A 24,427-nucleotide genomic window follows, 5' to 3' on the forward strand; every position below is an offset into this window, starting at 1 on the left:
AAAAAAGACAGCCCTATCTGCTAGTACTTCACAAGGTGGCCAGCGGGGCTGGGACGTGTGAGAAGGCAGCTGCTGACTGACATGCAAGTGACTGCAAGGAAGGTGTGCCGGGGAGTGTCAGCAAGACCAGAGGGAAAGTGAGTGATGAAACGCAGAAACACAAGGAAAGATGATAGGTGATTGCTATGTAAGCCTAACAGAGAGCTTTATATTGGGGTGGAAATGCCACAGAAGAAAGTGCAGAGAGTATCTTTTGTTTTTTTCTGTCCCGCTCATGCAGCATACTAACAGTAGAAGATATTTCAAAATAGGTTAAACGTTCAGCAGCCTGACCTTGGGGGACATAAGGACAAAGATGTCTGGAAAGCCATCTATTCTTAGTATAAGGGTTTGTGAAAAAGAAAATTCCCTGTTTCGTAAATGCCATGATGACGCAGGGAGGGTCAGAGGTGATCAAAATAAAAGTGTGGTGGGAAGGGGACCTGCTTCATGCAGTTACATCCAAGGAGTGTACTGTCACTTCTTTCAGATTAAATTAATCATCTCAGCCTAAACTACAGAAAACAATATAATGACAGCTAAACACATGACCAGTATGTGCTATGATCAGGCTCAGCCTGTGTTCAGAGAAATGTATGAAAAATGCTGGAAAACAATCAGATTTTCTAAACACTAATTTCAGGAAAATCATACACTAATGACCTCTTGTATCTACAATAGGACAGTGCAGTGTATCTACAATAGGACTGTGAGGAAAAAAATAAAGAATTACTAGTCAGGGATTATAAAGGGACCCACCAGCCTATGTAGTCAGACCTTTTATAAAATGCAGACTAAAATCTTGCCCAATAATTTTTATAGCCTGGCTTCTACTAACTTGTTTAGACAGAAGTTATGCACTCTTCTTAAAATAGGTGGTCTCTGGCTGTAGAAAACTTGGTCACATTAGTTACTGGGCATTCTGCAGACCCAAGATGAAAATCTGTATTGCATCCAAAAGGAGTTCTTCAGACTTGTTTTTTTCTTGAATTTGTTTAACAACTGGGACATCCATGATACAGGTTTAAACTTGGTTCTTACTCTCCTAATTGTAACTGGAGAACATTCTACGGCCTGAATGCTTGACTCTTAGGTGAAATATTAAAAGGGTGATGGAATAGGCTAAGTTTGCTTTTGTGCTGTCCTTTATCACTGCATTGCCCTCACTGTCCTCTGGATCAAGTTCTCGTTTGCATCTTGAATTTATGTTTTGTATTTTCTCTAATATTCTTATATGTGAGAGAAGAATAAGAAGTCCAGATTATAAATTCAACATATTTGCTTTTGAATACAGGAGTATTTTCCTTCATCTTTCAGATAAGATTTTATCCTTATCCTTTTGTACTTATCTTTAACATAGAACTTTTCAGGAAGAATATAAAATGTAATTTCTCTTTCCCTACCTTTTGCATGCTGTACCTTATCAGTTTCAAGCTATGTCTAAGCTATTTTGTTTGTATCATTTACTTTTCATTTCAGATACGAGCATGAGTTGGGACCATACACAATTCTGCGAGAAATTCTTGTTCAGTTTCAGCCAAAGTTGCATAGGTATGCAGACCTAGGACGTAGCTTTGCCACTAGCTTAAGATTGTGCGTCAGTGGAAAGATGCTCAATGATTTTAGTAAGCCTTTGAACCAGACCTTACATGATATGAAATTAAAGCTGGGATGTCATTGCATAACTGTTGGTGGAGGGTTTCTGAAGACATTGCAAGTTTTACCACTAAAAACAACAACCATTTGAAGACATAATAAGAAATACGCTTTTGCTGAAATCAAGAATCTCCACTGAAGAACTACCAAAACGTTTACATTCAGTGATTCGTTAAACATAATAAAAGAAAAGGTACTAAATTAGAGTTTGGCTTATATGACTCAGAACTCCAGTTCCAAATACCTACTTAAACTGATACGTTGAGCATCCATTCGGTTATTTTAGAGCTGTTTGAAAGTGTTTAGTAAGTCACTATATAAAAATTTTGTTTTATTCTTTACATAAGAATCTAAAGTATTGAAAATTATGTAATACACTTGATAGTTTCAGTATCAAATTACAATATTGACTATTTACTAAACGTTTGACCCTCATTATGCAGACTTTGCAAATTTTTTAACATTTCTAATCATTTCAGACTATTTAAGACTACATCTGTTCTTTATTATATAGTCATAGTCTGCTCTTCATTATATAGTAAAACAGACAGAAAATGGAAAGATTTCCTATGAAATGTTGAGACTGTCTGGAGAAATCAGCCCTACTAAGATGCCCTTCATGCAGTATGATCAAGACGCAATTTTTGATTGTCTGTGTTTTACCTTAAATTTCCATGATCTGATTAGGTACTTTTTTGGAGAGGCTTCAGCATGTGAGGGCTATGAATTATTTGCAACATGAAAACTACTTTATATTACAAACATCTTGGGGTTTGTGAAGTCAGACCATCCGAAGAGACCAAAGAAAAAATTACTTTCCAGAAATTAAGTCCACTAAAACATAATTCTTACATAAATATATTTTTATAGAGAAGAGATTAAAAAGCCACAAGAGTTTTTGAGGTAGAAGACATGAAGCTAACTAAATAAATCAGTCTGTTTTGCTGCCTATGGTTTGGCTTTTGGGCCTAGATCTCCTTGTGTTCAGAAAAAACTGTCCATGAATCAGTCATTACAATCCCAAGTGTATGAAATACTTTTTCTTGTTGAGGAATGTGACATTCTTTGCAAAGTAGGAACAAATGGTGCAGATTCATCTGCTTAATAAGGACTGGCAATCTGAAGAGCGTCTGAGAATGCCTCGAATGCCAGTGCAGTTTAGAAATATATTTTTGCTGCAATCTGAGGTGTGCTCGCCCTGTGTTTTGCTGTGCAATATTGGTAGTACAATGGCAACATGATGTGGTCTAGGTTAATGCTATACTTGGAATTTTTTTGGTTTGTTTTCCGCATTCCCTTGCTTCCTTCCTCAGTGAAGCTATTTCCTTCCAAACAGTGTTTAAATCGGTATAGACTAGCCAGAGCATAGTCTGGGCTGGTTATCAGCAGGCCTCACAACTGGAACGAGTGTCTCTAGATTTCCTTATCCACCTCCCCAGCAGTTACTGTCATCAAAGCAACTGGATGGGACACAGATGAATAGCTGCTCTTAGAATAGAAATCTGCAGCAAGGTCAATGGTGTTCAAAACAATCTGACCAACAGCAGGAAATTCCCTCCAAGATTGCTAAATCTTGTTTACAAGAGGTGTCTTTCTGCAGGATATACCCTATCCAACGCTGTACTGGGAACGTCATGTGACATAGCAGATTTTCATGGGTAGTCTCAGAAAGCAGATAGGATGAAGTCCTGGCAAAATTCCCACTTCCTTCAGTGCAATGGGGTTTCAAATGAAATGTTTAGTTAGAGAAAGGGTAGAAATTTTTAGCGTCTAAAATCAGTGTTGTCAGGCAGTATCTAGGCTGGCACATGTGCGGAAGTAGAAGATGGCATATGGAGGTTCCCTTGCTGAGAATGGGTTGTAGCTAAATCACACTGATAGATATAAAATAAATCCTGAACTAAACTATCTTGGAATAATATTTCCCAGGGAAGGCTGAGTGAGGACTGGAGACAGGAGAGGCCACATCCCACTACTAAATACTCTGTTAGGTATGCCAACACAGGGGCTAATCGCTCATCTTTTGGTAGAAAAAAAAATAAAGTCGCTTTTCTCAAGATATGAGATGGACAAACTTGGTGAATACTTCTGTCAAAAGACCTTCAAGAAACAGTTATGTTTCAGAAAGTGGTTATTTGGTCATGCCTATTTTACAAACAAAAACAAAGGTGCAAAGCAACAAATGATTTGTCAGTCACACATATCCGCTCTGTCATAGATATTGCCAATAATTTTCTCTAATTGAGAAAAGTAACTGTGGTTAAAGAGACACTTTAAAAGTTCTGGCTGTTCACATCCATTTAATGCAAGTATTAAGACTCTGGGCATCAGTGTGACAGAGTGGAGAGTAAGTGCCTTAATATCTGAAAATGTATTAAATGAAACATAATCAAATCCTTCTTTTCCATAACCACCACGTATCCTCAATACTTGGCTATGTCCTCCACAAGAGCCTGTAGGAGTTGCTCTTAAGGGATAGATACTTTGAGGTTCACCAGATCAAGGGAAGAGAGGAGCACAGGTAATACACTGGAAAACCGACACTTTTTCATTATACCTTCTCAAAACATTCACAGAATCATGAAATTTATAAGTACATGACTTGGGATCCCCCTAAGATTCTATTGCTATTTTTCAGTTCTCTTAAGATCATAAGACAAAGTGAAATCACTAAGACAGAAGTGCCCAAGCTAAGGCCTAAGCACCACTACTGGAATGCAAGCCACTGTATAGCAATACCCCAATGCTACCCTAAAAAGCTGCATAGCTATTTTTGCACATGTGGCTCAGCAGTGTGGACCTAGGAACTTTACCAAAGTCAGCTTAATGGCATTGGCATTCAGGAAGTCTTACTCTACCATGAACACGGAGACCTCTTTTTATTTGGAATAGCAAGTGACATAAGGTAATATTTATAGATTACAGACTGCATCTAACAGAGTTGCCAAAGGTCAGCCAGACTTCACGTTTTCTTTCTCATGTATGATTATGTTGCTATCCAAGACAGACTGCTAATCTGTCATGGGGATTAGTAGCCTAAATAGGGTGAAAACCAATGACATCAGAAGCCTCATGAAAAGAATGTATTGCTATTTGTTAGTCTGCTCTAAGGACAGAATATCCATTAGCACCATTATTTAGGTTTAAATTAGAATGATCAGTTCTGAAAACAAAAAGTAGATTACAGAAGTATTATGGATTTAAAGTAATACTCATGATATAGCTGAAAAGAAATGTCTCATTTTATTGGGTGATATAGATTGTTAAATGTGCACTTCCAACACATAGATGACCAGTTTAATGCCTTTTATACTTTCAGGTTCTGGCTTAATTCTGCTGACAAATTTAAATACACTGTTTGTGAGCAGCCTTTTAAGTGTAGGGTATGCTCAAATTTATTTGTAGGATAAGCTTTGTGCTTGTAAGATGCTACCCTAAATTCTATACTCAGATTCATGCAGCCCAGACCCTTCTGGACTCATTAAGAGACAAGCATGTAAAATGAAGTGCAGTTAGAATCACTACTTGCAAAATTTAAGTTTACATGCTTGTTACCTCCAATACTTGGTTCATATTGTGAAGAATAAATCTTGTAAGAGCAACAGTTTTCCATTAGGATGGTCTTTGGCTATCATTTCCACCTTTGGGAGAAAAATTCAGCTTTATATATACACATTCTCTCTGCTATCTAAAGGTAGTATTAATCAAACAACCGTATAGTTTTCTCTTTTAAACAAATAACAAGTGGACATGTGAACAAAGGAAAGCTAAATAAACAAACAAATAAACATTCTTCACGCATCCATTTTCCTTGAACATTTTTATAAATGTTTATGCTATTTCTAGTTTGTACTTAGAGCATATGATATGTAACATTTGCTATTGGTCTAAAGCCCTGGTTAACTTGTCTTGACTTTGTAAATGAATTGGATGACCTAACCTTCATAAATAAGAATGAATAAGGATATCACTCAAACAAGGATAGGGTGGAGAGCACTTCAGGGAGTGATACGGACAAGAGGAAACAAGGAGACCTATTTAAAGTCACTGCTTGTCCTCTTTAGCTGAAGAAATATGTTAGGTTACAAATAGAAACACTAGAATTAAAATTATCTGTTTTCCTTCCTGAGTAGAGAAAAGGGTTTCTTGACATGTTTTACATGAGAGATTTATTTTTCTCAAATTGTTCAGATTTCTCCTACTTTCTCACAAGTAAATAGGAGTCTGTTTTTGCGAGTACTGCAATCACTCAGAAACAAATGCACTGCAAAGCTTGATCGTGAAGTGCTGGAGCGGACTTGACTCAGGGATTTGCAGTATTTCATCATCCTGTAAGTACCTATCTGCCAAAGCAGGAGGAAGGAGTCAACGGGACTCAAGTGGATGTTGGGTCATACCAACATCAGGCACTGAGCACTGTCTTTAATCACACATGTGCAGTACTATGCAAAAATACGTGGCATTTTTCATTTTATTTGATCAACTTCCTCAGTTCTGCATGCCAGATGGAAGAAGAGGGAACAGTTTAAAGGACTCCTGTTACTGTCCCCTCAGACAAAATTTTGCTGAGTGCATTACTGGATTAGCCTTTCTCTCATTTTTTGGTAACTGTTCATTATAATTATTATTCATCACAATCAGATTAGTGTTTTACAGTTTTGATGGGCTGCTCAGCCACATGTATATGGCCACTTTCAGTACTAAGACATTTGTCCACAAAGTAGCTTCTAGTACATTTTCTAATTACCAGTCTACTACCATGTGACAGTCTGTGCTTACGGAATATGGGTAATATTCCGTAAGAATGATCTACTACAAAATCTTTTGTGGAAAAGTATACAGAAAAGAGTAAGAATGGTGTTGGGTAGGCAGTGTTTTGGTAGTGTAAAGTTTTTCCTATTTGATAAAAAGTAGGGAAAAAAGCATTTCTTAGAGATTACTGTTAAATAACACTACATTTTGAAAACATTTCAATACTTAAACTGGTTCTCTCAGATTCCAAAAAAAGGAAATAAATTAGATTTTTGCAAAGTAATACTTAGCTCTTCAAATTTGATCCCAGCTAAATAAGATCTTATGAAATGATGATTTTATTTAGGTTTTCTTAAACTACACAAAGGTTATATAATTCTTTATGATTTCTGTCTCTTTTTCAAAAGTGAGAGCACATCTACTGTTATAATAGCAGATCAAGTCCTGGGCTTGTTTGCAGCTGGATATAGTCACAAAAAATATCAGCTTTTGGTGTTATTTTGAAGGAAAATTAACTCCAGCACAGTGCTGTCTAATCTTTTTATTTACATCTAGTATAGCCAGATGAGGACCATCCCATCTTTCAACACCCTAGTTAAACTTAGACACAGCTTATATCAATCAGACCAATAACTTCATGTTAAAACGCTTAAATATTTTTAGAAAAAGATGGGTTGCAAACTGAAGTCAGCATATATTACAATAACAGTAATAGCAAAAAGCTTTGTTGTTGTCAACCAGCAAGCTTAAGCACACATTTGATATAACAAAAACAGATGTGCAGACACTACTGAAGGAAGTGAGGCACCTTTGATCTGCTGGCTTCTGCTGCTCACTCACAAAGGACAGTTGCTTCCATTAATGAGGCTTTTCTAGTTTATTAGGATCACTGATTTCATGTGCCCAGAGCAGGAGGGAAATTGCACTGCTCTCTAAGAAACCACTTTGATATCTTGTAAATACAGAGCTATAAAGCACTCACGTCACTTATGGCCATAAGTGGGATATCTTTGTAAACAGTTTGGTATGACTGCTTGATGATATTTAAAGAGTGTGAATGGTGACAAGGACAGAGGTAACGCATTGTTAGATGAGCTGATATTTGCTTATCTGTAAGGAATGAACTCAGCTGAGAGACGAAAGAAATCATTCTTCAGAATGAGTCAGAATTCTTCAGAATCATTTTTGCAGAAAACTAAACTTAAGTCTACCAAAGTGAATGTAATTTCTGGCATACTGAGAAATACTTAAACAAATCCGAACAGGTGGCTGAACAAACTAGTGATGTCTTATTTGCATAAGTCAAGGGGGTCCTATTTACTCCTATTACACTTATCAGTATAGTATATTGCATGTAGTTAGCTTACCTAGTTACACTATTTAACAAGACCTATACTGACCACACACAGTGTGTCACATTCATGACAGTCCTGATGTACATACAAAATGCTTTTTGAAGACAGAGTGCCTAAATCCTGGTAATTTTAAAGTATAGAATTTTAAAGAGGCTTGCTTTAAAGGTCATTCTCTCAGGAGTGCTATTTACTGTAGCAGCTGCTAAGAATCTGTGAACAGTCATGCCAAAGACAGGTAAAATAAGATTCATCCACATTGCTGTTTGTCTAGTTTACTAGCTGTTGCTGAAATAACTAGATTATTTAGAATCTCGGTTTTATTGCTGTTTCACAAGGCTTTACAGAAGGTAATGTTAAATAGTGAGCTCCTTTCATTCTCCTCCAGTCAATGTTAATGCTATGTCATTTTTGTTCAAGTGTCTTGTCTTCTTGTGCATGCCATTTTGAGCTTCTCTCTTTAATTTCCCTTTTTACCCTTAATTTACAAACCTGTCTGCTTAATAGGTATGTCTCAGCATAGTTTATTCTTTTCTTTTTTAATGTATAGTGACATTTCAATTTACTACAATTTATTTAACACTACAGTAATATTTAAAACAAGCCTCCAGTTCAAATTAAGCTACAAGAGGCAAAGGGGTTATATGACTCAGAAACCAGATCTTGATTCTCCTGGAAGTTTATTGTGTTGCCACATAATGGAATTACATTTTGACTATAAAACTTGATTTTGAGCCCTGCTGTATTTTTTTCATGCAAGACTATTTCCCACCTTTAATTTCTCACACCCAATGGAGTGTGAGTGCACTCGCTTGCATCTGAGAAATTCAGTGGTAAACCCATCTGCTCATGCTGAGTTCGTGGGGGAAAAAACAGAAACCCCACTTTCACACTCGCTTGCTTGTAGGCGAAGAGATCAGAGTTTCATTTGCCTGGCCCCACAGGGAGACGAGTAAGGTAAAGCTGAAGCACACTTGCTGCCAGCTGAGCACATCCGTGACCGGCTGCAGAGGTTCAGCAGTTATATTCTCTTCTTAAAAGGAGCCGCTCTGCCCAAAATGCTGTGATTAGCAGCACACCTCCAGCCACTGCCACCGCTATGGTACAGTGCTCATCCTCACCTTGAGCAAAGAGAAGGATGGTTTCTAAAGCTGCATGGAGTTTCATTGCTGTTCGTACCATCACCTTGAATTTAAAGGGACTTTAAAGGGGCAGAGTATTACCAAGGCACTGTTAAAAGGGCTCAAGTGTGAGTGAGAATAATGTTTGAAGCCTTTTACTATCACACACACAAATATATACATCACATCAAAAATGCTTCTGAATTAATTTGTGTAACTGCCAGTAACTAAAGGATAGAGTTATAGATGAGCATGAAGAAAATTTCCTGTACCCTCATGTGAGACAGCAAGCTCTCTGGAGCAGCAGCTGTACTCATACCCTGCACACCCCCACCGGGAGCTGAATGAACCGGTTTTTTATATTTTCCTCCTGTATTTCTGAAAAATATTTTATTATATTTCTCATGCTTTCTAGTAAGCATTAATGGTAAAACAGGCAGATGTGCATTCTAACCTTATCTTCTTTGAGAATACAGGAAAATATCAATGGAAATTCTGGTGTACTCCTACATAGAGCCAAACATCCGTGTTGCCCCTCATTTCCACTCAAGCCTTTTTAATTCAATGAATTGTGACAAGCAAAACAAAAAAAAAAAAAAAAGAGAGAAGTATAAGATGTACAGAACAGTAGATTTAGTAATATTTTAAATTTGGCACCATTTTCATAATAAAAGTAATTACATGTATTTTTAAGCACTAAGAAACTGTGTTATCAAAATATGCTTGTAGTCATCTGTGGGGTTTTTTTTTTGCTGTGCCTGTTGTGGTACTGGAGTTGTCATTTTAACTGTACTGTCTTTAAAATAAAGTCCTATAGAAATAAAAGACATTAAAAAATCATAGTTTCTAATATTTTTACTTAGCTAATTTCTTTAAATACTCTTATTTTTTTAAGATAAATTTTCCTGCTGGTCTAATTCTGATCTCTTTCTTGTAACACATTGTACAGTATAAAAGATTTCTCCCATTCAGAAAAAAAGTCAGTTTTGCTTATTGCTATGAATCCTCTGTCCTCAAGCAAAACTTCATCTACAGCACTGTCACTGTATGGAGAGATGTATTAGAGGGTGCTCAGCACCTGTTCCAGGCATTGCATGAACACATGGTTGTTGTCTATCCTTGTGTCGAACAATTTTGTACCTAACATTGGAACTGGCCCCTGGCAGAAAACTGAAATGATGGGAATGAAATGGTATGATGCACTGAAGACAAAGGAAGAGCTGGAGTGAATGATCTTAAATAAAGGGGGCAGAGAAGAGTTAAATCCCTGTGGAGATTTCCCCAGGTGGTGGATACTGAAACCTCATGTTTGAAATTACATCTTGCTGTGGTAGCTCCAAAGAAATGGAACCAGATGTGCTCATCACTGCCCATCAGGCCACCATGGCAAGCTAATTTTGCCAAATAGCCCAAATATACACAAAGCTGTAATGACCTTTAATTCCTAACAGCTTCAGTAGATCTTATTAAAAGCAGTGGTGGGCTCAGGGATCAGAAACTACTGGTTTCAACTTTCAAATGGGCTGTCTGAGGATGCTAACCCCGGTGACATTACAATATAAGATATCTTATGAGCAAAAGAAGTACTATAAATACTACTAATTAAAATATAGAAGAAGAATATGGACTTGTGAAAGAAGTAAAACAAGTTTCTTAGCAATCATTTTTGCTTTTTGCAGTCTGAGGGAAAAAAATAGAGAGGAGTTTGTTGTTAATTCTGTTCTTAAATACATAGATCTGATGGGTTGATAGTGAGAACAATGTAGGAATTCAGATAGTGGGATGCTGGGAAAGGAATTAGGTTTTATGGTCACCCATAAATGCTGCAATGGCAGTTAAGTGCAAGGGTACAAGTTACAAGCTTTTCTATGTAGGCTTGCTGAAGTATTTCTGCTTCTCATGGTAGTTGGAAAGATTAAGAAATGTGGACTATCTTTTTATTGATCTTTGAAATCTCATCAAAATACCTATCTTCAACTTGTTCATATTCTTCTGTTGGACTACATTCTTTCCTTAGTGAAGTTATTGTTGCTTTCACATCAGCAAAATTCCTTGCTCCTAGTAAGACATAAGCTATTAAATTCTCTGCAATGAAAAAGTATTTCCATTTGAGATCATCTGACTTTATTGCTTCACGTCCAATAGCCTATTACAAGATACTTACAAAGCTTCCCAAGCTAAGTTCAAGTTGGCAACATCTACTATTCAATCAACAAATTGAGATGTTTCATTTCTAATCTAATCTCTCATTTTTTTCATTTTCACTGTATGTCCATTCTTTCAACTGTTCTGCATATCAGTCCAGTTGAAGAGAAAATTTCCAGAGGATTATACACTGGTCAGCTTCAGTGAGGTTAAAATACCATGGAACATAACTGTGCATATACTTCACTACACTTCTACATTTCTAACAGGTACAGAAGGAGGTTTCTTTTAAAATAACACAAAGCGAACATATGTAATATTTTACTATGTCAGGTTGCAGGCCAAACCCTTAAAGCCTATAGATGACAATATATGCCCATAAGCAATGGAACAGATTTTACCAAGTACTTTCAAAGAACAGACTCAAATTGAAAAGTGGCTTCAAGTTCTCTTAAAAGCTGCCATGGCTGGGAAATAAGCCAAGGAGCCTGTGTTTCTATAATACTTGTGCTGATGCCAGTGATAAATATTTGTGCAGTCATTTTCCCTCCTGCTTGAAGTATCTGAGTGCTTGCTTGAGGGTCCTAACAGACCACAGATAATTTTATCTTCCAATGAACAAAAGGCTCAAAATCAAATTATAGAAGATATTACTAAAGTATTAAAATTCAGAAAATAGGTATCTGAACTCTTTAAAATAAAATATGTAGCTTTCTCAAATAATGTGCAAGTTACTGTGACATTTTATGGCATTTATAATGTAGAAGTTTAGAGCTGTTGATCATAATAGTCTTTTTGGCCTTAGAAAAGGAACCATGGCTATTCCATATGACCTGAGATGCAAGAAGATGAATTCACAATGCACAAAGATCTCTCAGGGGACTCTGGACTGACCCCAAAATTAGATCTAAAGGTAAGAAAGAATCATTAGTAGAGAACCTTAACAATTCCGACTACAGGGTTATTTTTGCTTAAGAATGCTTCTTATCTCATTCACTTCACCCTATTATAGAAATCCAAAAGGCCAATCAACATAGTAAGAGTCATACATATATCTACGTATGTATGCACCGTATGTACTAATATATACTAGATTGAAAAAATCACATGGAAACATCATCTTCCTTTTCTTCGTTGATACAACTATGAAAAAACCCACTAATTCTGGCTACAAGATTGAATACTAGGATTTTATCAATAGTATAAGTCTCATTAGGTTCTTAGGTTTCTAAAATATGTGGTGCGCAGAAGAATATGGTCAGCACTTTGGTATTAAAGAGCTGGAATTGTGGATATGTCCATTCAGCAAATTCTTACAGCAGAAAAACAAACAAATTCATCAACATAAATGTCTGATCACAATCCGGTTTCTCCTGGTTCTGCACAGTTAGAGATTTTTAGGCAGCACCTTCTCATGTTAGGAACAAAATTAGAGTTTTTCTTCGTCAGATCCATTACATGAATCTTTGTCACTGCATCATCAGTTAAAAGCAGTGGGAGAAAAAATCAGTGTTCTGCTTGACTTATGCAACTGTCCTCAAAATTTCTATCCAAGGTTTCTTTGTCTTTTGAAACCTACCACACTTTTATTTTAATCTGAACTCTCTTTCTTCCAGCAAGATCACCCAATTTTTTTTTTCCCCTCCAAATTGCTGATTACTCTTTAACAACCTAATTGAGAGTAACCCAAACCTCTCTTTCCAGGCTGCTCAGGAAAGTTGTTTTCATTTGAAAACATTTGTGCTTTCTCGTCACTTTAGTACATGGTTGTGTATGGCAGTGCTCCCTGAAGTTCATCTCTGTGTAGGGTTCAGCAAAACCCAGAAATATTTGCTGAACTACTGATCTGCAGAGACATGATGGCAGATGAATCTCACATGCTTGAAGCTTTAATTTGCCATCTTTAAATGAAAGTGTTCAGGACGAAGAGAAGTAGGCATGATGAGAGCTAGTATATCAAGGCAAACACAAAACACCAGGAAGCTGCATACCTCTCTGAGGGCAAAATAGAGATGTTTGACAAGTGACAGATACGGAGAGAAAACAAAAGATCCAGGCCAGGCTTCTTTTGCACCAGCCTTCCAGGAACACTTCACAGCCGGGTCTCTGTCCCCTCAACTCTGAACACTGACTGCAGGGATGTGCAAATGACATTGCAAAGCACAAGTGCAGATAAGAAGACATGTTATACAAAAATCATGGCTAGAAGAAAACTGCTTACTGCCTAGCCTTTAAAAATGAAACTTTCTTTTATATATTTCAAGGATTCAGCTGCCTTGAAGAATATCAGATTAATGAACCAAGTAAAAGCAAATGAGAGCGTCTCGTACATTTAATGTTATATAAAGTATACACCAGACAACACAAATTTCCATTTTCCTCCGTGTTACGGACCAGAGCCAGTTTAATACCTTGAGATTTTCTGCCGTGACTAGCAGTGACAAGCAAAGGCATGTGCCAAACCCTTCTTGTCTGTGGCTAACCAGGGCAGGCCAGTTGTTACTTCAGCTCAGGTGGCAGATACTTTGCTACTGTAGGATGGCTGCCAAAATAGAGCTTCATCATCAAGTAGCAAGAGTAACATGGCAGGAACTCTGAGAGGATGCTGCGAAATTTGAACATGAGCTTCTCAGAATACTGATATAGACTAAAAGCCTTTTGGAGGATCAACAGAGAGAGAGAGACAGCTTTTAGTCTAAAGCTGTACATAGTCTTGTGTTGGTTCTGTCTTATCTCTCTGCCAAATGAAGTTGTATTGATACACGATAGAGACCTGAAAAAGTGAAAGCACAAGAGAAAAGCAGAATGCAGATTTTCCTTTGTCCCTATGCCTTTTCAGCAATCGGCTTTCTATTTGGCAAAATAGAAATGTGCAAAATGCTCATCCTTATTTGCCAGAAACTGCAAAACATAAACCACTCTAATTTATATTAGAGTATAACCCAAAAGCTACAGTCATGGATGGGCTCTATTCTATTATCGCACAAGAGAACATGAGAAATTAAAGATGTAACTAAAGTCAAGTCACATGAGAGACGGGGAGTGAAGAAGTAGGATGAAGTCACAAAACCATACCTTGCAACCTCTATGCACATCTGGTCACAACTTTTTAATATATTATGTTGAAAATTTCTTCTCAGATCTCACTACCCTCTTGTGCTACATGTTTTTTTTTCTGCTGTCCAAGTAACTGAGTAGATAGCTGCTATCCATTTCTTATTTTGTTCATTGTTTTTTGCATGTTTGATTTACCCCTTGGAAGTAGAATCTGCCTAAACATTCTCTCCTATTATTTTTATTAGCTGCCTCTGTATAAGATTAACACAGATTATGTGCACATAGAGCACCCTCAGGCAAACACATCCATAACTCCAAAAATAAACTATACTGCTAATTGACCTTTTCACAGTCTGGAAATACTGATACCAATGAGCAACCTCTGGTACAGTGAGATACTTCCTGCACTGGGAGAATTTGCCTCATTTTTTCTCTCCTCTAGTCCTCCACAGAGCCCCAGCCCCCCTTGGGTCCTTGCAAGCTGGTAAACATGGCACTGCAGGAGGAAGCTCAGCGGACTGATAAGTTCTCTGCCTGTGCTGGTCTGAGTGACCGCTGCATTTTTTTGGGTATGTAATAAATATATTCATATAACTTCTGAACTTATCCTCTCCCACCGAGCACTGACAGTGATTGTTTTACAGATTATAGTCTCTTCAAAACAGGACTTTCTTGATCTCAGTTTCTTACACAGTGCTAAGGATGCTGCAATGTTTAGTGAATAACAGCATCAAACAATCAATGTGCTCTGATGTTTCTCTCTCTTTCACTGCCCTCCTCAAATTTAACTGCATAACTACATGAAATGCAAAATGCAAGTTTAGTCAGTTTTTGAAATTCCACTTCAGCCTTTTAATGGGATGTGCATTGCAAGGGAGGCTGTTCTGTCAGCACTAATTCTATTTTCAGTGGGAAAAAGCTGAAGGAACTAGCCTTTGGAAATGGTTGAAATTCTTGTAAGTGGAATTCTATCATATAAAATTAGCGAACATATAAAACATTTATTGCCACAGAGATGCTATACAGCTGCTTGGATCTGTATTTTTTTTTCGTACTCCATTTATTGCCAACATCTTCCTTGAAAGAAGTATTCAGCTAGTTCCTAATGTGTAGCCTACAATATAACTGGGCTCCCTCCTGTGTCTGCTGCAATAGTGGCATTCCCTCAGAGTAATAAATATTCTCTATATGGCAAATAGGTTTAGGCATGATTGTAAATGCAAAGTTCAGGAGGTTGCCATTAATATTATCTTACGTCCTTATTTCCTGTTGTCTTCATAGCTTAACATGTTTACTCTTAAATTAGAACATAATTACCAAATCATATAGCTCATTTTTACTGAAAATAGCAGCTTGGCGAAATGTTTCCTATCATCTGGGGCTGACCTTCCCACAGGCTGCATATCCTGGAACAGCACATTGTAATAAGAGAAATGAGTTATTTTGGATGTAGGCCAAACACTAATTTCATTTCTCTGGCTGCCCCCCTCCTTTCCAGCTCTTCTCCCCACTCTCCTCAGTAACACTCACATATGTGAGTTGGAGTTAAGAAGTTGCAGTTGGTAAACAAAACAAAGACAAAACTGCTAAGAAGTTAATGAAAACATCAGTAAGTCGTAGCATCTGGATCTCATCATCCACCTCTGACGTAAGGAAGATGTCCAGATGTTAGCAGAACTGTAGCAGTTGAAATATTTTGTGAGCAAGGCTCCTTCCAAACAATCAGACACAAAGCAGTTCAGCACTTTCAGCAGTTTTTAGGAATGTTTCATATATATAATAGTCTTTCAGATGTGCGAAATGTCTGCTCGGTGCTGAAAGAATATACAGTCCGGGGAGCCGGGTCTGGGAATCGGGAGCCCCCACTTTTGGGAAGTGCATACGAATGTTCAAAGAGCAGGAGAAGAGGAGGCCTCCCGGTTGTCTGTCATAAGGAGACACTTCTAGCAGAGACACAATGCTGCTTATCTTGTGGTATCCAGTGTTTAAGACTAGAGTTTAATAATATCCACAATGATGAATTATGAAACTGGACCTGGAGAGAGCAGACCATAATTTTCATCTTTCTCACTCATTTTTAATCCCCCTCTGACAACATGTACCGCATACAAGCCTTGCATGCTGAAAAGTATAAATGATGAGGCTGGTTTCCTAACAGGTGGTTGCCAGGTGTATTGGTTTTTTCCTTCCCCTCATGTCCAAGCTGCCTGATGGAACGGTGATGTTTTTCACGTTCGGGCGCTCATTCTCCGTTTGCGGAGCGACACAACCGCTTAGTTCCTCTCAGACATGTTTTGCGGGCTGCTCTGGGTGTGCTCCCTCCCTCCTTGACCCATGCTTATAAAGAATCAGTTTGGAGTCCCCAGGAAAGCAGGAAAGTGATTTCTAAAAGTTCCTAAATGCTGAAGTGTCCTGGGACGGAATTCGTCTTATGCACATCCCTAAAATCCCAGGCACAGGACGGGACATGGGCTGCTGGCTGTTTGCTGCAGTCCTAGAATTGGCTACGATGACTGTGGAAAAGCAGAATGCTGAAAAAAGGGTGTATTTCCATAATCCCCTCCAGCTGTTGTAACTTGAATGCACGAGGATTTTGTAGCAACCACTTTCATAATATGCTTAGCATACTGTGTACTTCTTACTGTAAACTTGGACAAAATAGTGCCATTGTTGTAGCCTGATTACAGAAATGACGGTGGAGCTCCATGAAATAAATGTTTTAAATTTCACTAGTGGAGGAAAATGTGAAAGTCATAAATAAAACTTTCCAATTGTCCAGTCCCCCAGCAGTGTAATTTAGCTCTGCCTTATGAAAATATCCATTACAAATATCCAAGGTGACGGAGTATGCGCACTTTCTTTTCCCTGTGAGTGCTCCAACCTCTATTGGTATCAGACTTCAAATTAGAAGCACGAGGGTGTTGGAAACAAGACATTCCAGCAGCTGAAAATAAACAACACCAGAATCGTGCTAGGGGCAGCTACGATCTTTCTGGCACTTCTCTACATTTTCATATGGAGGGAGAGAAATTAAAAAATAGAACATGGAATAAGAACCTAATGATGCATTTAATTCCAAATGCCATTTTGAATGAGGATTTTGACTGAAGGACTTTGCCTTAACCGAATTCCAGTCATTCCACGATAAAAACACTAGTGCTAAAAAAGGCATATAATACTCTATATATCTTATTGGAAATTTCAGGTAGCAATATTTTAAAAAAATTGACAAGCATATGCTGCGGATGAAATGTATTATTTCTGATTGCATTTAATGTCTGAATCTGAAAGATGTGAAGAATTATAAATCACATGAATGAAACTGATATCTTCTCCAAAAATTGCTTACACTACAAGCTTGTTTAGTAATTACATGGATAACAACAAAACTCTTGAGCACTCTCAAAAGGAGGAAACTTTAACATGATAAAGATATTTAACTATTCAACCAAAATAAATTACTAATATGTTTTGCACTAGATATACTGTACCTGCTTTATTATACAAATAGCTTCTTTTGTTATCAGACAATTTTTGTTTACTCTTTTCCTGTTTCTTTTCCATAAATTACAGTCTATTTACAAATACATATCAAATCAATACCAGATCATTCTCTACCTCATGGCAAGTGGCTATTTTTAATATTTGTATAATAGCCTGAGTAAAGCACCAAACCTATAGGAGGTTGTCTCCAGATCGGGGGTCAGTAATTTCCTAAAAATGCTGATATAGCCAAAAAGTGACATATCTGAAGCTATATATCAAATGGTCTCAGGTTTTGCAGCATATCAATTTTCTAAAACCTTATTTCACCTACACACACTGTAAATCTTTCTCCAATCTCAGAACAAAGCAAACACTTAAAGCAGTAATTTCTCTTCTGCATGAGTATAAATTTTAGGGACAGGTAAAATGTAATGCAAAACGCTTTACCTTAACCTGGGGCTTAAAAAAATTTCCCAAGGATGAAAATTCCCTTCTTTACTTCCTTTACTTCCTATAGATAGCTGTATATGTGTCTGGAAGTATAAGCAATAGCTGGGAATTATGTAAGAATGAGTAAGTCCTATACTCACAGATATTGCAATCCATAAAAAGGCATGTTTTAAGGCATCAGAGTTAAGGGGAAAGTATAAGAGAAAACAGCAATTATAAACGCAATGAAAATGTAGGGATGCTGATAATGGAGAACAAATTAACCTTCAGCAAGATAGTGTGTCGCAGATGCTCCCAGTGATCCTAGACAAGTCATGCAAAGATTGATATGGCCAGTAGTAAGAAAAACTTAAATAATGATATAATTCTAGCTAATCATCATAAATTAAAAAAATGAAGGGTCTGCTCAAAGAGACCTGCAAAGAAACTCTTCATAAGTAGATTCAAAATTAATTAGCCTTTATTAAAAACATGAAAACTAAACAAAAGCTGACTGATAGTCTTCTGAAAGGAATCTAAATGGAAAAGAACTGTTTGATGGAATTACTTTTTCTGCAGTCCCAGAGTTCTCTCTGTGGCTACATCTTTAGCAATAACTTACAAGGACATATATAATCTTTCCAGATGTTTCAGACACTAGCAAAGTAGGCATAATGAGAAGTGGTCTGTAACAGATCTTTGCAAATGAGTCATTTTTCATTTCTTTGGCAATTAACAGAAAACAAAACCAAGAAAAAACAAGGGTGGCAAAAGCCTGCTTTCTTTTTAGTGGGCCAAAAGGTACAAAGTGAATTTAATTCTGGGATAAATGAAATATTGGGAAGTTGTAGTGAACTTTAATTAAGAAAAAAATTACATAATTGAAAATGATAAATGGTAAGTAGGTAAATAAATAATATAATTTCAAATAGAAAAGTTGAAGGTTTATTTTAAAAATGCCAAATGAGTAATGTTTTTCCCCAGATTTTCAGTGACTAAGCCACTGCAGCAAAACTGGCAGTAATTCAACAAACCTAGACTACCTACACATTCTGGTTTTTGTCTATAATATCAGATATTTCAGAAGACAATTTAGTTTTTTCATCATTAAAAAAATTAATTTAAAGAAGAGGCATATGAGTAGTCAGTTGTATTCAATGTCTGATCATGTTTTCTAAAAAATGCTGGTGAAAATGAAAAAGCCAGGATCTTTTAGTCATGTCATATAGTAGACATAATGGGTCTTAGTACAATGCAGATAAATGCTACATTGGGTCATCTACAGTCTATCATGCAGATAATTCAGCCAACAGTGGAGGCACTAGGAGAAATCTGTCTACGATGTTTTGAGGATATGTACGTTTCAGAGCTGAGAATGATGCTTGCATGCTCTGGGGAAGCTCACTCTGCTCTCCTGCCCTTCTTGTGCATAAAATCCTGGTCTCTATTGGGAGGTCTGTTCACTGAAGAAGACAGAATGTGCTTCCCTTCCCAGCTGAGGATGTGGCCTGACATCAGCAAGGGGAATAAAGTGGGAATTCCCAAGGAAATGTTTCTATTTCTTGTGGATGTAGTAACAGGAAAAGTTACAATTTTTATATCGCCCATTTAGGGAATCTGGCAATTTGAGTCTCATTCTGTCCTCTTATTCTTTGCTGTTCATTCCATTGCCCCAAATTGTATCCCATCTCTACTGGGCATTTTTGATGTCCCAGCAATTGAAAATGCTTCCATTGTGTTTAGTGATTTATTTAGTGATTCATTTTCCACATTTTAAGATCACCAGACATGACTATAAACATGTGTCTAGATTTTCTTTGTCTGCGTAAACTAAGAAAGAGAAGAAAAGACACCGAGTGGAAAACCATGAGCCATGCTGCCATCAAAAGTAGTTTGACCATGATGTGACTACACTGAGCTGCAACTCACTGCTCCTCAGGACAGGTATTTTGCAAGCCACTCTACTACAGTTCCTTACCATATTTATACAGGCGTGCTTGGCCCCAGCTGGCTGAACCACAGGCTGTTCTGCCACATGACGAGACAGCACACGGAGTAACTCAGCCCTAGTGTTAGGGTTCAAAAACAATGTGCGGGTGCCGCTCTGCAGTAGTCCATCATGGCCAGGGTAGGACGGCATGCAGAGGTGATCTGAGAGGACAGTCCGTATTCATTTCCATCCCTTTACTGCACCCGCTCAAAATCAAAGCATCTTTAACTACAATTTTTTAGTACCATGCAATTTTAATAGCATTTTAAATACTTTTGGTACTCTTTGTCCAAGACTAATGCTACCTTTCTTTTGTGTCATTAAGACTACGTGATCTAATGGAAAAGACATTTTCCATTGTATTTTCCCAGGGTGTTTGTAGGAGGTAGATAGTACTGCCTGTTCGATGGTTGTATCAGATTATATTGCATGATTTGCTATTTCTGTGTGCAGGCTAGCAGTTTTTTTAAACGCAAAACATTTTTTGGATTACTTTTTCTTGAATATGCCATAAAGAATGCATATTTCACATTTTCTTCTTTCTTTTACAAATATTGTGTGCTTTTTTAAAGGTGTGTCCTGATAACACAAATTGCTGATCTAAGTGGATTTCTTATTTCAGTGTCATGAACCTTCTTTACCATTTTTAGGCAGTCAGCAGTTTAAACTGCTGATATTCCGGAGAACAAACAGAACAGCAACACGACTTGTTGCCGTTTTGTTTCTCTTCCTGAATCTCTGTTATTCACAAAGGGAAGACACCCTGATTGCACTCTACTCCATATTGCACTGCTTATTGGTGGTTTGGCCTGACGATTTTCTGACTTTCTGACTGACAGCAGCCCAAATATACTAGTGGACTGACAAGCCTACATCACCACACAGCCTGGAGAATGGAACTGTCACTGCTTTTAAGGGTCCTCTAACATCTAAGCCTTGTATTGATAAAAACTGTGACGGCTCATAACCATCTGCCATGTAGAATAAAAACATGCTGACTCTTATCAGTGCAGCTAAAGAGGCTAAAGGGTTCACGTTCACTCCTCGTTTCTAGGAATGTGACAGAGTCTCAAGAAATATAATTAGCAGTTGTCTATCCCCCAAATATTTGACAATCATATGCAAGGTTAAATATATACATTTATCAAGGCCTTTTCATATCCTGATAAAACCTGCATATTTTCGTATGTAGGTCACATACAGAAGGTATAAATTACATGCCATTATATGCTTTCCTATGTGAACTGATGAGAGGAAAACAATTTTATAGAAGACAGTTGGTAGTAGTTGTCTTACGTGGACACAGGCCAGAGGTACTTGGAGTCTGTTGATGCAAATGCCATTCTGAACTTAACTATAAATTAAAAAGCTTACTTCAAAGCATTCACAGAAATATCTCTAGCAGGTGGAATGGAAACAAATGCCAGGGTAAACAAGTGTCCAGCTGACCAGGCAACACGCAGATTAAACAAAGGCTGACTTGGCCCCGCCAGCTTCCCTTTTATAGATTTGTGTAACATCCATGCCTTTTTACTCAGATTTTCTTTCCTCTCGGTTCTCCTTCCAGTGGAGTTTCAGCAATGTCCCAAACATCATGACCCACATTGTGACTGCTGCTCCATGCCCTGCAGTCTTTAAGCTACCAAAGAAGTCCAGTTTTCTAACACACCTTTGAGAGATGAAATGGACTATCTGCCCAGTTCAGTTTGCCATGGAAGAAAGGTTAATGTCCAGCACTTTCACAACTCTGCCATGTCCGGCACTTTCACAACACTGCCATGTTTGTGACTAACTGCTGAGCACTAAAGTAAATGTAATGTCCCCATCTCCTGTGGCCGTCAGGCTTTACTGTACAACAATGGTAAAGCTGAGGTCCTCTGCCCGGAAAACTCACTGTCCTCTGCCATCTATGGGAACAGGCACAGAATTTATCCAGCCCCTAACACAGTGGGCAGAACAAGCTTTTTATGAGTTGCTCTAATTTAAAGCAGGTTTCTGCCCCTGTGTTTCTTTATAGGCCATGGTCACTCATTGCCTGATTACCTGATGTAATCAGTTTTGGAATTGGCGCACCATCAGAAATGTCTGTTATGCACTTAGCTGCTCTTATTTCTCCAAAACATAAGTGCAGCAGAATGATGTAAAAGTTCAGTTTACATTAGTAGGCCATACAGTTTGCCTTTTGGTCATCTCATCCTTGATCTTATCATTATTCACATTTCTCCTCCCTCCTTCCCACCCCCCGGGATAAACCGCCCCCACTGTAAGTATACAAACAAACCAAAGTGATCCCTCTGGCATGTCACACCCATTGTGCACTTCTGCTGCCTTTTCTGAAACCTCTAAATGCCATAATAATAAAAGTAACAACCCCAGCAGGGTGAATGAGAAGCATTCAATCTAACAGACAGACAATAACAGAGGAGGAAAATAAAGCGAGTTAAATTATCTTCTCCTCCAGCCCTCTATTATGGTTTGCCTCGGGTTTTTGAGTCTTTGCAAGTCAAAATAAAAATGTGAACTGTAACCATATAGTTGGTGGTAATTTATATCTCAGAAGCCTAGCTCTGGCATACCTGACACTCACTTGGAGCTCAAAGCACTGCAATCCTTGCCAGAGGAAATACCAGTAATCGCTCAGTGCACAGCCCAGATATTCCAACTGGCACACTCCTTGGCTGCAAAACACTCCGTAACACAACTCACTGAAGCACATCACAGCAGTAAAGCACAGGGTCTGACCTAACAGCAAAATGAAATGCTTCAGCACACTTCAGTCTAAGGAGTTTGCACTGTAATATCAGACCAAAATTCACTGCTCCTTTTCTTTTAACTGATGTTTATCTCATCTAGGAGAGGAGCACATACAGTCCCACCGGAGGCATAGCACTGAAGTAACATGACACAGAAACAAAAAGCTGGAGAAATACTTAGAGGCGACATCGATACATTGTGCAAATGATACCACTAATTACCATTATTGATTAAGGTCCCCTACAAATCTTAAAATATGCTTATGTAATGTCCTTCTCACCTGCCAGTCGTCTGTCTCTGGTGTTTTTCCAGATAACATCCAAGGCTCTAGCAGTGGAGTCCCTGATATGATCACTAAATGATCTTCTCAGAGGGGCTTTCACTGGGTGATGCATAATGCAGATCGATCACACATCCAGAGTCAAACTGTAGCTTGGCCCCAGGAAAAAGGGCATTCTTTACCCGGGGATCTGCCTGAATTGCTCTTCACCAGGCAGGCAGGTTGTTACTTTATATAATTTGTCGTCAGCCTTGTGGAGCTTTTCCTTGAAGAGTCAGGCATTGCAGTTCTCACTGCGGATGCAGGAAAGCTCAGACTGCAGCCAGCCTACTGGAAAGCTGCCAAAATCTTACATCTGGAACAGTTTACAAATGAGCTAACGATACAGTCATTTAGATTTGGGGCTTTATTTGTGGATATCTATAGGATTCTAGCTTCCTGTTTAATCAAATAACTTACCGGGCACATACTTGCATGCTCATTTATTAGGATAATATTTCCCCCTTAACTGATATTTCAGGTAATCTTTCATGTTTTGACATGAAAAAGGTAAGAAATAGAAAAGAGATAAAATAATTTTAAGTATCTGCAGTTCAGGTATTTTATTTTGTTACCATATTTTTCTTGCATATCACCCTATCTGTGGCACAGAATAGGGCCTGATTCTGAGTTCCCTGTATGTAGTACTTCATGCCAATGCAATAATGAAGGGGTGGAATCACAAAAATGAGAGAAAAAGGGGAGAGAAGAAAAAAGGAGAGGGAACTAGGCCTCCACATCTTTGCTGAATGGAAAGATAAGGTCCCATATGTAAAAGGTTTATGCATGTAACTGAGATTAATAGTCACAGTAAATGAAGCCATTTGACCTTGCTTATTTTGACCTTTTTAATTGATTACTGTGTCCTGTGGCTTCCCTGAGGGAGGGAGAGGGAATAAAGGGGTAGCTGAGACTCTCTTTCCCTTCCTGATATTATGTATGGTAATGTGTGAAGAGGTGAGAGATCCCAGCCTAAAAACCTAATCCCTTTTGTTATCAGGGAAAGCAAGAACTGTTGAATGAAGTTGTTTTCATGTTAATTCAAGGTGCAGTCCTTCATTTTTACAGCAACTACAGCTGTTAAAGTCAGATACCATTATTTTCTTGAGAAGTATTATGTTATCATTAAAATTGATTGATTAACTTCTCACAAGGTTGGCACACACAGATCAAATTACAGAATCACAAGTTTCAGCCTGTGGATTTCCACTCCCTTTGAATTCCTTCCTAAGAACAAAACAATTTTTCTTTTCAGTCTATACTACATAATTTATTTCACACTTTCTTATTTGTTGTAATTTTTTTCCAGTGCCTTCTCAGTTCCCTT

At 37.9% G+C, this 24,427-nt stretch overlaps 1 protein-coding gene across 6 annotated transcripts in view; it reads right to left on the reverse strand.

Annotated features, from left to right (window-relative positions):
* Positions 1 to 24,427, reverse strand: part of DLC1 (DLC1 Rho GTPase activating protein) — a 237,199-nt gene that overhangs the window by 75,353 nt on the left and 137,419 nt on the right. Inside the window, exon 1 of one of the 6 annotated variants that reach the window (XM_072861426.1) lies at positions 23,062 to 23,308. The exons of the other annotated variants lie outside the window; for them this stretch is intronic. Coding sequence (XP_072717527.1) covers positions 23,062 to 23,176 — 115 coding nt within the window. The 5' untranslated portion in view covers positions 23,177 to 23,308. Of the gene's footprint in view, positions 1 to 23,061; positions 23,309 to 24,427 lie in introns of those variants that run through there. 6 annotated transcript variants of the gene reach the window in all.

The sequence above is a fragment of the Ciconia boyciana genome, chromosome 5, assembly GCF_034638445.1.
Source record: "Ciconia boyciana chromosome 5, ASM3463844v1, whole genome shotgun sequence".
In the NCBI taxonomy this organism is placed as follows: domain Eukaryota; kingdom Metazoa; phylum Chordata; class Aves; order Ciconiiformes; family Ciconiidae; genus Ciconia; species Ciconia boyciana.